General features: G+C 41.7%; 1 protein-coding gene across 4 annotated transcripts in view; it reads left to right on the forward strand.

Moving 5' to 3' along the window:
• Nucleotides 1–15,096, forward strand: part of LOC124722488 (serine-rich adhesin for platelets-like) — a 365,160-nt gene that overhangs the window by 128,885 nt on the left and 221,179 nt on the right. For all 4 annotated transcript variants that reach the window (XR_007006449.1, XR_007006450.1, XM_047247643.1 and 1 more), the window contains exon 3: nt 662–808. Coding sequence is in view for 2 of the 4 variants with exons in the window: in XM_047247643.1 (XP_047103599.1) it covers nt 662–808 (147 nt within the window). In the remaining 2 variants the exon portion in view is untranslated. The remainder of the gene's footprint in view (nt 1–661; nt 809–15,096) is intronic.

The raw sequence follows: 15,096 nt of genomic DNA on the forward strand, positions 1-15,096 counted from the left end.
ACTCACAATGCAGATTTCAGTTGTGCACTGCAGAACTTACATATAGTTGACATTCCCATTAAGATAAAATAGATAGAAGTTTTACTGTCGTGCAGTATTGCTATCAAAATGGAATATTTCAAGTGAACATTATGTAGTAGATGCTCATTGTTAGTGCAGTAATGGATCAACATTTCTTTAAAAAATCTTTAATATAATGAGCTGCTTCTTGAAACTGAAAATTCATTAATTTGAAAATTCATTAATTGTACTTCAAGATTGTCGGTGTATATTATGACTTTTTTTAAAAAAATCTTTGATGTTTAATTAATGGAAGCAGAGTGTTAAAACAAAATGTAAACATCCCATGTGAAGAGGGTAATTGAATGTGGTACTTTCCCACATTAGAATTTGAAGTTTAACTACCAACAGTTTCTGAACATTTTATTGGTACCACTGTTCTTATAAAAGAGTAATTATTTTCTGCATTAATTAAAACAGTAAAGTATATAACTGAGGCGTAGTAACATTAATAAATGAAGCTGACATTCCATACTGGCTTCTGCAAATGAGAAGAGGCTGCCTCATACACAGCTGTCCTCTACCACTTTTAAGATACGTAATTAGTTATAACAGTGTGTTTTTCCCCCAAAATTCGTAAATGTTTTGTTTTTGTTTTTAGTGTATGAAAGTGACTGTGAGAGTGATATCTCCAGTATAATTGATGTTGGTTCACCAGAAATTAAGCGAGAGATTTTATCAGATGATGATGGTGGTGGTGGTGATGTTGATGAGGAGGAGGAGGATGAGGATGAGGAAAAATACACAGGTCAGTGATGAAATCATAAATCGAATCTAAATCATATCCTATATTAAATCCAAAATACTAATGTCATACTTACACAAACAGTTTTGTTATGTACATGTTTATGAAGAATAATGTGTCTTCTACACTGCAGTCAATTTATGGCCCAGTTCCAAATTTACCTGCCTGTATATGTTGGTCTTCTGTGTTCTGTGACTCACTCACATGTAGGTAGCTTAGCTATGAAATTTTGATTTAGGACCAGGAGAGTGCATTTTTGAGACTGTGGAAGTCTGCAAAATTTCAACAGTATTAGCTATTGCAGAGACTCATACTAAAACATAACAGATTGAGCTTAAATGATTTTGTTAAACTTTTTCATTTCTAAGAAACACACCTCAAAGTCATCATTTCATCTTAATAGAATTATGTTGCCTTTGAACCTTTCCTATTAAACTTGTGTCTATAAGTTAGGGAATCTTAGAGGTCAGTGAAACAACATGAGATAAGGTGCAGGCATATTCTCTAAAGGGTGGCATATCAGTATTGTCATGTGTGAAAAGGATAAAAGGTATAACAGTAATGTGGCTGTGAACTATGGGTGGCATTTGATGTACGTGTTGTCCTTTCACTGGCAGCGTACAGATTGTCAGTGTCGGGTGTATAGGATGTGCAGCAGTTCACTATACTTTATCGTACTGTTTGATTTGTGGTAACGCCTTCCATTGCAGAACAAGTGTATTCTGGAAGTCCTTAAGGGACCGTGAGAGTGGTGTTTGGGCCACAATCCTTCAGTGTAAAGTGCCCCACCCATTCTTAATCAGATTTAAGCCTGGGCATTGTGCTGGCTACTCTAGATATATGTGATGATCTCATGTTGCAGAAAATCATCAATTAAATGAGGCCTGTTTGTTTCGGAATTATCATCCTTCAGGGAAATGCGTATGTATCATTGCAGGATATCATCTCTGTAGACCACAGCAGTCATAGTTCCCCTAGGAAACACATCTAATCCCACAAATGTGTGTCAGATGAACAGATGGTGAGAATTACACGTTGGGATAAAATGAAATACGTCCACAAACATAAAACTACCCAATTGTCCCTGGGTCTGCACACAGTAGCAAGGTAAAATATTTTCGCAGCCAAGTAGTAGTTTTTTGTGAGGTGACTGCTTCTGGAGTATCACTTAGTGTAGTAACACTGTTCACGTTTACGTAGCACTTCACTTAGCATAGACCGGGACTGTGTCCTAGGCATGCCCGATGTTAACTGACTGGGCACGGCCCATGCTGCCCGAGTTGTTGTTGTTGTTGTTGTTGTTGTTGTTACGCCGGCAGAGGTCGCGTCCGAATTCTCGCGTGCCGTCTGGTGGACAGGACTATCTTTCTGGTGGCTACTGCACTCCTCCTCCTTCAGGGGGTGAAGCCACTGTGATCCACTGCGTCGGAAGGTGGAGCGTTGGGCAGGACCGATGACCTCCACATCCATTGGAAGGCCGGAGTCGAGGGGATCTGCCAACCCTCGAGCCGGAACTTTCGAATACGGCTGGAAGTGACCCACACGAAGAGGCCCCCGTCGTCCCACCACCGGAGCCTGAGACAGAACGGGCGACAAGCTGTCGAACTCCGGATCCTGTTCCACCTTGGGAGGGGCAAGACCCAGTGCCGGGGATGATGGGGAAGGGACGACCACAGGTGAACCAGCCTCCTGAGAAACCGGGCCTGCGAGGGGGGCCGGCTCTTGCTGGGGCATCTCGAATGATGGCAATGCCGGTGCTGGAGCTACTGGAGGCTGCCAAGGCTGAGAACCATCGCAGTGCGGCAGAGTCACAGCGGGGAGAGGCGGTAACGTCCCCTGAGAAACCAACACGGGTGCCGGCAATGGGGAAGCCGGTGTCTGAGAGGTCGGAGGGTGGGTGCCCAAACGTGGACGTAGCTGATTTTGGTGACGACGTACCACCTGGTCCCCCGGCTGCAAGGTATAGAGCCGGCGGCCATTTCGGCGCAGGACCACTGCCGGTATCCAACGTGGATTGCGACCAAACCCACGGGCCCAGACCGACATACCCAGTGGAAAGCCAGGTACTCCGTTTTGCGAAGACTGGCGAGGACCAGGCCAGAGGAGGTGCAGCAGAGTCCTAGGTTGGCACCCATGGAGGAGCTCTGCGGGGCTGCGTTCTCCCATTGGTGTGGTCCGGTATGCCGTCAGGAAAAACGTCAATGCTTCCTCCGCAGGAAATTCGTGCACATACTTTTTCATCTGTGTCTTAAATGTGCGCACCATGCGCTCGGCTTCCCCATTCGATTGTGGATGGAAGGGGGGAGAGCAAACGTGCCGAATACCGAAGTGCCTACAAAAATCCTGGAAGGCCTGTGAAATAAACTGCAGTCCATTGTCCGAGACCAGGGTGATTGGCAGACCTTCCACAGAAAAGATTTTTGCTAGTGCCTGGATTGCAACTTCTGAAGTGGTTGAGGAGCAGCGAACCATATATGGGAATCGGGAATAAGCATCAATGACAGTGAGCCAAAAGCGATTGAGAAACGGGACCGCAAAATCGATGTGAACACGTTCCCATGCTTGGGTTGCCGGCGGCCATGAAGAGAACGCTGCCCTGGGAGATGCCTGTTGGCTCGCACACTGGGAACAGGCGGCCACCAAGTGCTCAATTTCTCTGTCAATACCGGGCCAGTACACATGTCTGCGAGCCAAGGTTTTAGTACGGGAAACACCCCAGTGCCCCGCATGTGAGGACCTCCCTTCGTAAACTTGCAAGAACAACCACGCGAGGAGCTGTATCATCGGTAGCCAGAAGGAGAACTCCTTCCAAGACTGAGAGGCGGTCTCGTAGAATAAAATAATAACGAAGAGGGTCCGAGGCCCGACCTGGAGGGCGGGATGACCGCCCCTGCTGAATGAGGCGAACTACTATCCCGAGAACCGGGTCAGCTGCCGTTTCCCTGGCGACTCGAGAACTAGAATACAAAACAACCCCTTGAAGCCAAAGTTTCACTGGAAATCTGTGACCCAGAGGCTGCCATGAGGTCTATACCAAGTAGAAGGACTGTGAAATTTGAAAGTATTTGAACAGGTAAGGTAATATTATAATCCTAGCACTGTGTTGTAGCCCATGGTTGACACTGCCCCTACTGCTGCTAAATGTTTCTTCTTTCCAGTACTCTTTGACAGTCAACTCTGAGCCCAGCAGAAGGTAACTCTGGTCAGCTTGTAACCTGCCAGTGATCCACCTACGTGCAATGTTGTCAAAATGTGTTCATTGGATCATCTTGCTTTCCTAAGACTTGAGTACTGCGTGACAAGTGCACAGTCAGAACAATTATACCTAAGACTTCTACCCAAATGGACTGTCTGATGCACACTGTGTGTATCTGTGTTGTCTTGTCACTGTTTAATCCACTTATGGTGATAACAGAATGTTCTTCCCTGGTTCTTGAAGATTTTTCATTTGGTGTGTTCCCTGTACTTGACCAGTTCCTCACTGACCATGGTCTGTGTCTCTTCAGTGATGGTATTCTTACCCACTTTGGTACCTTATATGGCGCCTTTTAAGCTATTGCTCAAACAATCCTTTCTCCCAGTCTCTTGGCTTTACTGCACTGGTCGTTACATGACAATCTTTGTGACAGTGACCACTTTACATTGGTTCTATTGTTTCCTTGTCAATACCAGATGGTCTGACAATCACATTGTGTGCTTCGCAGAGTCAGTTGTCAGTTGTGTATGCCTCTGTGTTACACCTCCTCTTCCCCACCCCCCTCCCCGTCAGACTGCGTTGACGAGGTTGTGTAAAACATCTGAGATGTTATCATCCATGCCACTGGAACTTCTGCTCCCTTTTCTACAGGTCCCCTCCACTGCTGGCCAGTGCCAAGGTGGACCAAAGACATCACAATAACTATTAAGGATTGCTGAAGAGCCCTGCATTGTTTCAAGCTGCATCCTTCACAGGCCAGCCTTATCACTTTTAAGCAACTTCATGCTAAGGCTTGCTACTTGATTAAACACAGTAGAAGGAATACCAGGAGCATTATGCCTCAAATTTGGGAACATATGCTTCTTGATCCCAGTTTTGGGCCAAGCTCAGTCTTCCAGGCCTTGTCCATCCAGGTGGTCCTTCTATCAATGATTCAGTTGTTGCTGAACACCTTGTGACTCACTGTGCGACAGCATCGATATCCTCTTTTGATCAGCCTACCTTTCGACTGCAGAAATAACAAACTGAAGATGACCCCATATGTTTTACCACTCTTCCCTGCCAAGCCAAACTGGAATGTGTAATGAACCTTTCACTGACTGGTAGCTGCTTTAGGCTCTTGCCTCGTTTCATGATATGGCCCTAGGCTATGATTCAGTTCATAATCAGATGATCCAATATCTGAATATTACTGAAGGGCTACATATATTGAGTGTCTTCAACCGTGTTTCACTCGAAGGTGTCTTCCCATTGCAGTTGTGAGATAGTGTTGTCATCCCAATCAGTAAGTTAGGCAAAAACCCAACGTCTTTCGACAGCTTGCAGGATGGACGAGCCACAACCAACCATCTGGTCTGGCTGGAAATAGCAGCATGACAGACTTTTTCTAAATGCCAACACCTCATTGCAGTCTCTTTTAACATACATAAGGCATACAATACTGCTTGGTGCAGTCACATTTTACTTACCTCCTGTGATTGGGGCTTTTGAGGCTTCCTATCAGTTTTTGTTTGACAGTTTTCATCCCACTGATTATTTTGCGTTCGAGTTTGTACTTCACCGAGTTCTCCACAGACCCAAGAGAATGGTGTCCCATAGTTCTCAGTCCTAAGTGTCACACTATTCCTCGTTGTCATCAATGAGCTAGTCACCTGTGTTGGGCTGTTGGGCACCCCTGCGCTGTATACCAAGGACTTTTGTATTTGGTAGATCTCCCACTCAGTAATCTTGACTGAACATCAACTCAAAGGCACCACCTGACTGGCTTCTGTGTGGACCTTTTTCTATGATTTCCAATTATCTCCTGCAAAAACATGAGTCCTGCATTTTTTTCATCATGCCATGGCCCATCGAGATGCAGAACTCTGTTTGGGGACCCAGTGCTTGGAAGTTGTTGGACAGTCCTCTTTCTTGGGCATCCTTTTTGATAAAAACCTGACATGGCTGCTCCATATTCGTCAATTAAAGTATAGTTGCATGTGGAAGCTTAATGCTCTCTGCTTCCTTGCTCACACCTCTTGGTCTTGGGGTGTGGATCGTGCTGCTCTTCTTCATATTTACTGGGCCCTGGTTCCATCCTCACTGGACTACGGTTGCCAGGATTATGGCTCTCTGTGGTGCATTCAGCTTTGAAGTTGTGAGACCCAATCTGTCATCGTGTAGTTCATCTGGCTGCTGGCCTGTGTGGACTAATCCCATAGACCACCTTCTTGTTGAAGGGGTCGAAGGGGTCTCGTACCTTTTCAGTCTCGTATGCATTTGCCATTCAGCAATTTCCTAGCCATCTAATGTATCTCATCCTTTTTGCATATGTGGGGCATTGATCTGCTACTACCTGCCCTCAGGTGGGATTATCAGTTTGAATGCACCTCACAGCCCTCTGCCAGACTCTCCCCCTCTCCTCCCTGGAATGTACTCCCCACATTTTCTTGTGCACTCCTCCTTCCCTCCTCTCCCCCCCCCCCCCCCCCCCGACCCCATTTTCCCACGACCCTTCGTTGGTGTCCAAGCCACGAATTAGGACTGATCTATTCCAAGGTCCTAAAACCTCAGTTGCACCTGTGACCTTTCAGCATCTTTTACACTCAGTTCTTCAGGAGCTTCAGGGTGCTACCAGATTTTACACTGACAGCTCTAAGATCATCTTCAAGATGGGATACACTTCTACATTCCCTGGTGGTCAGGAACATGTCGTGTTTTTACAGTGGAGCTTATACTCATTAACAGAGCCCTCCACTTCATTAAACTGACCTCCCCTGACCACACCTGGGTATGCGGTGACTCAAAGAGCAGTCTTCAGGCCATTCACCGATGTTAGTTTTGTCACCTTGTGGTGTCTGCTATTCATGACCTTCTCTCTCAACTTAGTCATGCTGACTGCTCGTTCGTCTTGCTATGGGTCTCAAGTCATGTGGGTATCTCAGGAAATAAACTGGCTGACTGTTTGTTTAGAGGAGTGATTACTGCCCCCCCCCCCCCCCATTCGCTTTGCTGATCCAAGGTGCAGATTTGTGGGTGCAAATAACATCGTGTTTCACTTGGAGATGGAATGTCATCCGGTTGGGTACTGCCCTCTATAATAAACTCTGCACTATTGTGGAGACTGCTGCTGCATGGCACTCTTCATTCCATTCCTCCCAAAAGGAATCCATCATCTCCTCCATGTTGGTCATATCAGGCTAACACAAAGTTTTATTTTATATAACGAGCACCCCCCCCCCCCTCTCCCAATTGTAGTTTTGGGGCCTTACAGACAGTAGCTCAAATCCTGTTGGAATGGCCCCTTCCTTCTGGCCCTCCGTGCTAAGCATGGCCTTCCGAAATCTTTGCCTCAAATGTTGGCGGATTGTTCACAGGCTGTTGAACTGATTGTACATTTTCTCTATGAAAGTGATTTTTGTTTTCAGATACAAGGATTTAAGCTACCTTAGGGCAGGGGCAAGCCATCTACTGCTGCCTGTTGGGTCTGAGGGACCCTTGCCCCTATGCCCTTGACCAACTCACTCGTTTATCCCACTCTTATTATGTTTTAATTGCTTGTAGATGTTGTTTGTTTCCTTTCCTGCCACCCCCTATTTTCTGATTTAGAGGTAGCACTCTGCTGAATAGTGGGTGCTCTTTAATGCCTTAACTACTCTGGAGCAGAGCCCTGGGGTTCCCTCCTGCTGCCTTACCAATTTCTCCCCTGCTGTTTTCATTACTGATGGTCCATCTGATGTCTATTACATTTGTAGCCTTCTGTCTTGTATGGTTTTGAATATGCTGACTTGAGGACTTTCTTTGCTTTGCAGTTGTCTTCGCCCTCCATTGGGCTGACGTGGGTTGGATGTGTTGTGGGGCTTCTCTCACCATTGGATGATCCCAGGGAGAATCCTCGTCTGCTCTGACCAATGTACTTGTCCAATCTTTATGCTCCTCCATAAATTCTCTCTCAACTGTAGCATAAGCATTGCTTTCCACAGCTCGGTCTTTCTGCTCCTACATACCTTCATCATCAGAACATGTACTTCGCAGACATCCAGACTAACCACCTTTGGATTGAGGGACTGATGACCTTGCTGTTTAGTCCCTTAGCCCCTAATCAACCAAACAAATGCAACACAACATTTTTCTGGGTTACATTGAGAACAGACAGAAGAGGAATTACTTGAAATATTACACAAAAGCTTTTCTGCATATAAGATACACCTTTATTAGCTATAGGTGCACTGCGTAGACTCTCAGGAGGAAACTTTTGCTAGTGATAACTGTAGGCTTTCTATCTAAAGAGACGGATGTTCAGTTCCATGTTAAGTTGCAGCGTCCTTTTTTTTTTCTCTTCCTCACCATATTAGAGACTGTATGGAAAATATCTGTCTAGTCTGATGATAGGCGGTTAATTTTCCACAGCTAGTGTGACTAGGCTGTAAATCAACATGGCTCACTTGGTACACATATGAAAAAACTGGTAGCAGAATTTGTCATTGGCTCACTCATATTGGATGGCTGTGACTTCTTCCTTCAAATAATAGTAATATAATAATAATAATAATAATAATAATAATAATAATAATATCCAAACAAATTCAAATAATATCACATCACAGCTAATACAGATTAAGCTTGGAATATACCAAGGAGAATCATTAAGTACTTTCTGGTTCTGTCTTGCTCTGAACCCACTATCCAACATGATAAATAATACATATTATGGATACAATATTACTGGAACATACCCACATATGCCTATAAATATCTAGGATACAGACAAAAAATAGGAATAGATAATTACAAAACAAATATTAAAGAAGAACTAAAAGAAAAATATAGACAAAGACTAACAAAAGTACTGAAAACAGAATTAACAGCAAGAAACAAGACAAAAGCTATAAGTACTTATGCTATACCAATATTGACCTACTCATTTGGAGTAGTGAAATGGAGTAACACAGACCTAGAAGCACTCAATACACTTACACGATCACAATGCCACAAATATAGAATACGTCACATACATTCAGCAACAGAAAGATTCACATTAAGCAGAAAGGAAGGAGGAAGGGGATTCATCTACATAAAAAAACCTACATTATGGACAGGTAGACAATTTAAGAAAATTCTTTCTAGAACGAGCAGAAACTAGCAAAATACACAAAGCAATCACTCATATAAATACATCGGCTACACCACTGCAACTTCATAACCACTTCTACAAGTCTTTAGATCACATAACATCAACAGATATGAAGAAAGTAAATTGGAAAAAGAAAACGCTACATGGCAAGCACCCGTATCATCTAACACAGCCACACATCGATCAAGACGCATCCAACACATGGCTAAGAAAAGGCAATATATACAGTGAGACAGAAGGATTCATGATTGCAATACAGGATCAAACAATAAACACCAGATATTACAGCAAGCATATTATTAAAGATCCCAATACCACAACAGATAAATGCAGACTTTGCAAACAACAAATAGAAACAGTAGATCACATCACAAGCGGATGTACAATATTAGCAAATACAGAACACCCCAGAAGACATGACAGTGTAGCAAAAATAATTCACCAACAACTTGCCATACAATATAAACTAATAAAACAACATGTTCCCACATACAAGTATGCACCACAAAATGTACTGGAGAATGATGAATACAAATTATACTGGAACAGAACCATTATAGCAGATAAAACACCACCACATAACAAACCTGACATCATACTAACCAATAAAAAGAAGAAATTAACACAACTAATCAAAATATCCATACCCAATACAACAAATATACAAAAGAAAACAGGAGAAAAAATTGAAAAATACATCCAACTGGCTGAGGAAGTCAAGGACATATGGCATCAGGATAAAGTTGGCATTATACCAATTATACTATCAACTACAGGAGTCATACCACACAATATCCACCAGTACATAAATGCAATACAGCTACATCCAAACTTATATATACAACTACAGAAATCCGTAATTATTGATACATGTTCAATTGCCCGAAAGTTCCTAAATGCAATATAACATATACCGTACAGTTAAAAGGAAGTGACGTTTGATCAAGGTCAGCGTCACTTTCTATTTTTAACCAGACTTAACGTCTGAGAAAGTAAAGAAATAATAATAATAATAATAATAATAAATTAATTCCATCACAGTCTTGCAGAAAGCAAAGATTATCAAAAGCTGATTATTTGGCCTACTTAACAGCGGCATGGAGACTGAAGTTTTTGTCATAATTGTATTACTGAATTGTGGCAAGGAGGGAGTATACCTAATGAAAGGCCAATTTTGATGTTCTGGTTGGGGGCCACTCAAAAGTAACTCTTGTTAAAGTGTTTAGGCCTTGGCTTAGTTAAAAAAAAAGTAACTGTAACACACATCGTTCCATATTGTCGTTCAGGTGGATTTTCCCTGAACTTCATCTTGACACTGTCAGGTAATAAATTCCATAAAAGCATTCAAAACATTCTTCTATACAATGCATATTTAATAATACACTTTTACGCTCAGGCCTTCCTTTTCTCTAATTGTCAAAAAATTAAAAAACCAATGCATGCTACTTGCCACTTAATGATTTGCCGGTTCATTAATCTGTCTCCTTTCAACTTTACTTTTGTTTATATTTATCAGCAAGCAAGCATTTTATTTTATTTTTATTGATCTTTCTTTTCTATTACAAATAAAGTAACATTTTTAATACTATTATATAAGATTTATTAAAAATGTCTACCCAATTTTTCTATCATGTTTGGTAATTTATTGCATGTATTGGTATTAGTATTCCTTTTGCTATATATTTGCATCAATTGCTATTGTTTCTGGTATTCTGAATGTGCATGTTGCATCAGCTGTTTAGCTTTAGTGCATCTTCGTACATTTGCAGAAGTGACACATGACTGTGTTCATTTATGTTTTAGTAGATTCATTGTTGTTTTATTACTTTGCATCACTTGTTAATATATTTTTTTACATGAATAATTTTACGTTTTATTTGTGGTCAATTGGTTTTAATGCCATCTGGTGACAATGGCATATATAACAGTGCTTTTACTATTTTAGCTACTTTTCTCATTGATTTGTTGTTTCCCACTCACCCTTGTATGGTTGTTTCTGTGGTGTCTTCATAATTAAGCATGGCATTCTGCAGTCAAATGTAACAAATAAATCTAAATGGAAATCAAAATTTCTTGTGCTGGCTTTGCAGTGTATCACTCAGCAAGCCATCTGATACGTACAGTTGTTAATCTTAATTTTTGGACCCACTATTTCCTTCAAATGAATATTGACACTGTTCTTATTCACTTAGCACTAGTAGCTGAAATTGTAATTTTGATTTTGCCACATTGATTGTATTTAAAATTATTTCATCAGCTCTGTTACTTGTTGAGTGTCATTAACAGTACTACGTACAGTGTAGTGTGTGACACACATTTCTCTATCATGTCTAGTTCTTGGTTTCTATGTGCTTATGATTGCTTCATAAAATAGTTTTTGACACATCATTTGATGATGGGCTATGCCTGAAATGTGTGATCTAATAAAAAACTTCAACTAACCTTTTTTACATTTTCATCAAATATGACACCACCAAATGTAGAATATACATAACTGTCATAAAAGTCTTTCTAAACCTAATCGATGTAAATGTGCTGTGTGTTGGCACAATTACAGTAATGTATGCTTGGTAAGAAGTTCACACTTACTGACACGTTATAGTTTTCAGAGTTACAAATATTACGTGATTGTCAAAGAGATCATTTGCAACAAATACATACCTTTGAAATTTGTGACGTGTTAGTTATTAAGTGTGAATTCTCACCTGTTATACATTACTGTCATGTGCTAATGCACAGCACATTTAGACTTATTATTTTCAGACTACTGCAACAGTTATTTATGTTCTAAATTTGGCAGTGTCGTATTTGACGAAAATCTGTTTTTGATCCATTGATGTATACGGTTTCTCTCCTGTGAAGATGGTTGTTATTGCTGAAACTGGTAGAGAATAAGTATACAGTTGTACAACTGATAGCACAAATATTTTTTTTTTTTTTTTTTCAAAATATTTAACAGCTGTATACAGTCATCGAAGAAAAGCTCTATTAACATCATTTGACTGCTATTAGGGACTTACCAGCATGGGTTAGAATTTTCACATATTTCTACATGGTTGCAAGCTTCATGCATGACTTATTCTTGTATTTAAAGTAATGTAGCAAGTTATGCTTGTCATTCCACCATTCGTTCTGTAATAGGCAATAGCAGTACATGATTCAAGGTCAGATACCTGAAATATCTTGCTTTGAGCTCAGCAACTTTGTTCATAAGCCACACTTCCATCATCAACAGGCTATTCATAACTACATCATTGCTGCTGTGAAAGAAAGGAACCTGACAGCGTTAAAGACTGGGGCACGATGTGGCATTCCAGAGCACATTGCACAATGATGGATTAAAATGTTGTGATACTGGGGAATCCGGTAGGTGTGTGGGTACTGGACATTAGTGTGTAACAGCAGCAGTCCAGGAGAATGGGCATTTAAACACATCATGGCAAAATACTATTTAAATGTGTTGGATTTTAATCATACTGCTGTGTTTCCCAGGTGGTTTGACATGGTACGGCACCTGCATCTTGAGGCTGGACTACAAAGCAAATGTGTGGTTGTAAAGGGTAAGCTTCATGATGATCAACTGCTACAGATTAGTGTTTGCTGAGAACAGTATCGATCAGTCATATTAATTACTTAACATTTCCTCACAAATCCATATTTTTCGCAGTAATAGGCTGCATGCTGTCTAATTTGTTCCCAAATATATTCACACATCATCTTGCAATGGCAATGTGTCTGTGACAGTTTGGCACTGGCTGAATGTGCATCAGTGACTTAAGATCCTTCACAGGATAGATGGCTGATTCGATGCTCACTATAACCTTATTATGGGTGATTTTATGATCCCATCAGTACAACTCTGTCTTGAGGGATTAATCTGTTTCAAGCAAGATCAGTCTTCAGTATGCTGTCAGCTATGGCGCAGTAGAAGTTTGCAGAATAGAATGAGATTTCTCTTCTCATCTGGCATCCTCCTCCACCAGGCCTGTGCCCCATTGAAAATGTATGAGCAGAAGTGAAATGGATCGTGTGAGAGAAAATTCCTGACCTGTCATCACCTTTGGAACATTGCCCTGGCTCCCTGGGAGGAGATAGCAGAAGATGAGAGATTTATTATTTACATCATAGATTCCCTTTTTCGTAAGGGACAGATGTTTATTGAGAGGAAGACCTGTGGACAGGATATTAAGGCCTTTTGAAGGCCAAAAAGATGTTATTAAGGACCATGAACTGTTTGTACTGCTACTTGCGTGTTAAATATTAACACAGTAAAACAAAATAATTGTGAAAAGTGGTATTTGGACTGATTCCTGTCATAGTTGCTGTATCCATGAGTCACCAAATGCCAGTGCACACGTCAGAGAAACAGGTGAAACGATGACGATGACGACGACGACTCAAGGCGGGGAGACCGTGTGGTCAGGACTCAAAACCATGCCAGAGTTGAGCAACAGGACAGACAAACAGTAGACCTGACACAACAAGAGCAATGCAATGGCAATGTAGGCTACAATGAAGTGTGATGAGCTTTTGACACAACACTGTCAACAGATCAAGTGACGTCATTGGCGAGTAGTCAGTAGTACGGTGGAGATGGTAACGAAGGCTATCAGACAAAGTACATGACTGACTGAGCGGCCGAGGTGTGGCAGTATATACGCCAGTCACGAGGGACACTATTAGCTGTTGTATTCACATAGCGAGATGGTGGTACACTGACTAGGCGAGAGGACCAATGCGACGACACTGCCCTCTATCGGTCATCAAGATCCATTTGTTCTGACGTGCATTCAACTTCCGCGCAGCCCAATACCAGAATAATGCTTTTATTTATCTGTCTGTCAACTATGCCACCGAACTACAAAGACTCCATACTGAGATCTGCATTATTCAGGCACATTATTCAGGCATTTCGTACTATTCTGTCCTGAAATCCACGTCGTGACTTAAAGTGCCTTTCCCATTGCCGAAATCTTAGGAATTACATCCAGTGCAGATTTTCTTATGTTTTTATAGGGTGCGTGCTTCATGCTGAGTGTCAGTAAGGGATAACTCCCTCAATTGCCACAATTACGGATTTTCTTTATGTTTGAATGGTACTATACACTCTGTTAAATGATTGGCTCTTGCGTAATAGAGCAGTCAGTTCCACTGCCACTTTTTGTGTTGCCAAGTGTAAATTCAGCTTACAGGTATGTCTGTCACTATGGCCCATACAGTGATCTTTTCCTTCTTTTGAATAAATCTATTATTTCTAGTCTGCCAAAAATATCTTCTCACACAGAAAGTATGTTACTTTAATAATATTTTTTTATTCTGAGGCTTGACTGAAGGGGGTTGTATGACAATGGGGTTTACACATTGTGTAAATTTTGGATATTTCAGAAGGTACTTAGCTGTAGGTTTGGTGACGTGTTACACATGAACAAGAATTTTATGTTCATGGGAATACATACACAGCGTTTTTATAAATTAGTTATACAAAAGAAGCCTTTAATTGTGAAAAGGGGCCGGCCGCGGTGGTCTCGTGGTTCTAGGCGCGCAGTCCGGAACCGTGCGAGTGCTACGGTCGCAGGTTCGAATCCTGCCTCGGGCATGGATGTGTGTGATGTCCTTAGGTTAGTTAGGTTTAAGTAGTTCTAAGTTCTAGGGGACTGATGACCACAGCTGTTAAGTCCCATAGTGCTCAGAGCCATTTGAACCATTTTGTGAAAAGGGTAAATAACTTACAGACTTAAGTGTGAATGTGAAATAGTTTTTCTGCCTTACATGGAGATGTTATTAGCTACTCTTGTGCCTCTCCCCCCCCCCCCCCCCTTTCCCCTCCCTCCAAGTCCATGTAGACGTAGAGATGTGGTTTGCTTCCAGGTACAAGTGTTCTTTCATGTATCGTCTGTCCTTTGTTTCAAGGAAGGGACAGGGTTCATCATTGCAAACCATTTTGGCATTGTGAATATGAAGTTGGACACGGCTGCATGATGG

The sequence above is a fragment of the Schistocerca piceifrons genome, chromosome X (assembly GCF_021461385.2).
Source record: "Schistocerca piceifrons isolate TAMUIC-IGC-003096 chromosome X, iqSchPice1.1, whole genome shotgun sequence".
Lineage (NCBI taxonomy): Eukaryota > Metazoa > Arthropoda > Insecta > Orthoptera > Acrididae > Schistocerca > Schistocerca piceifrons.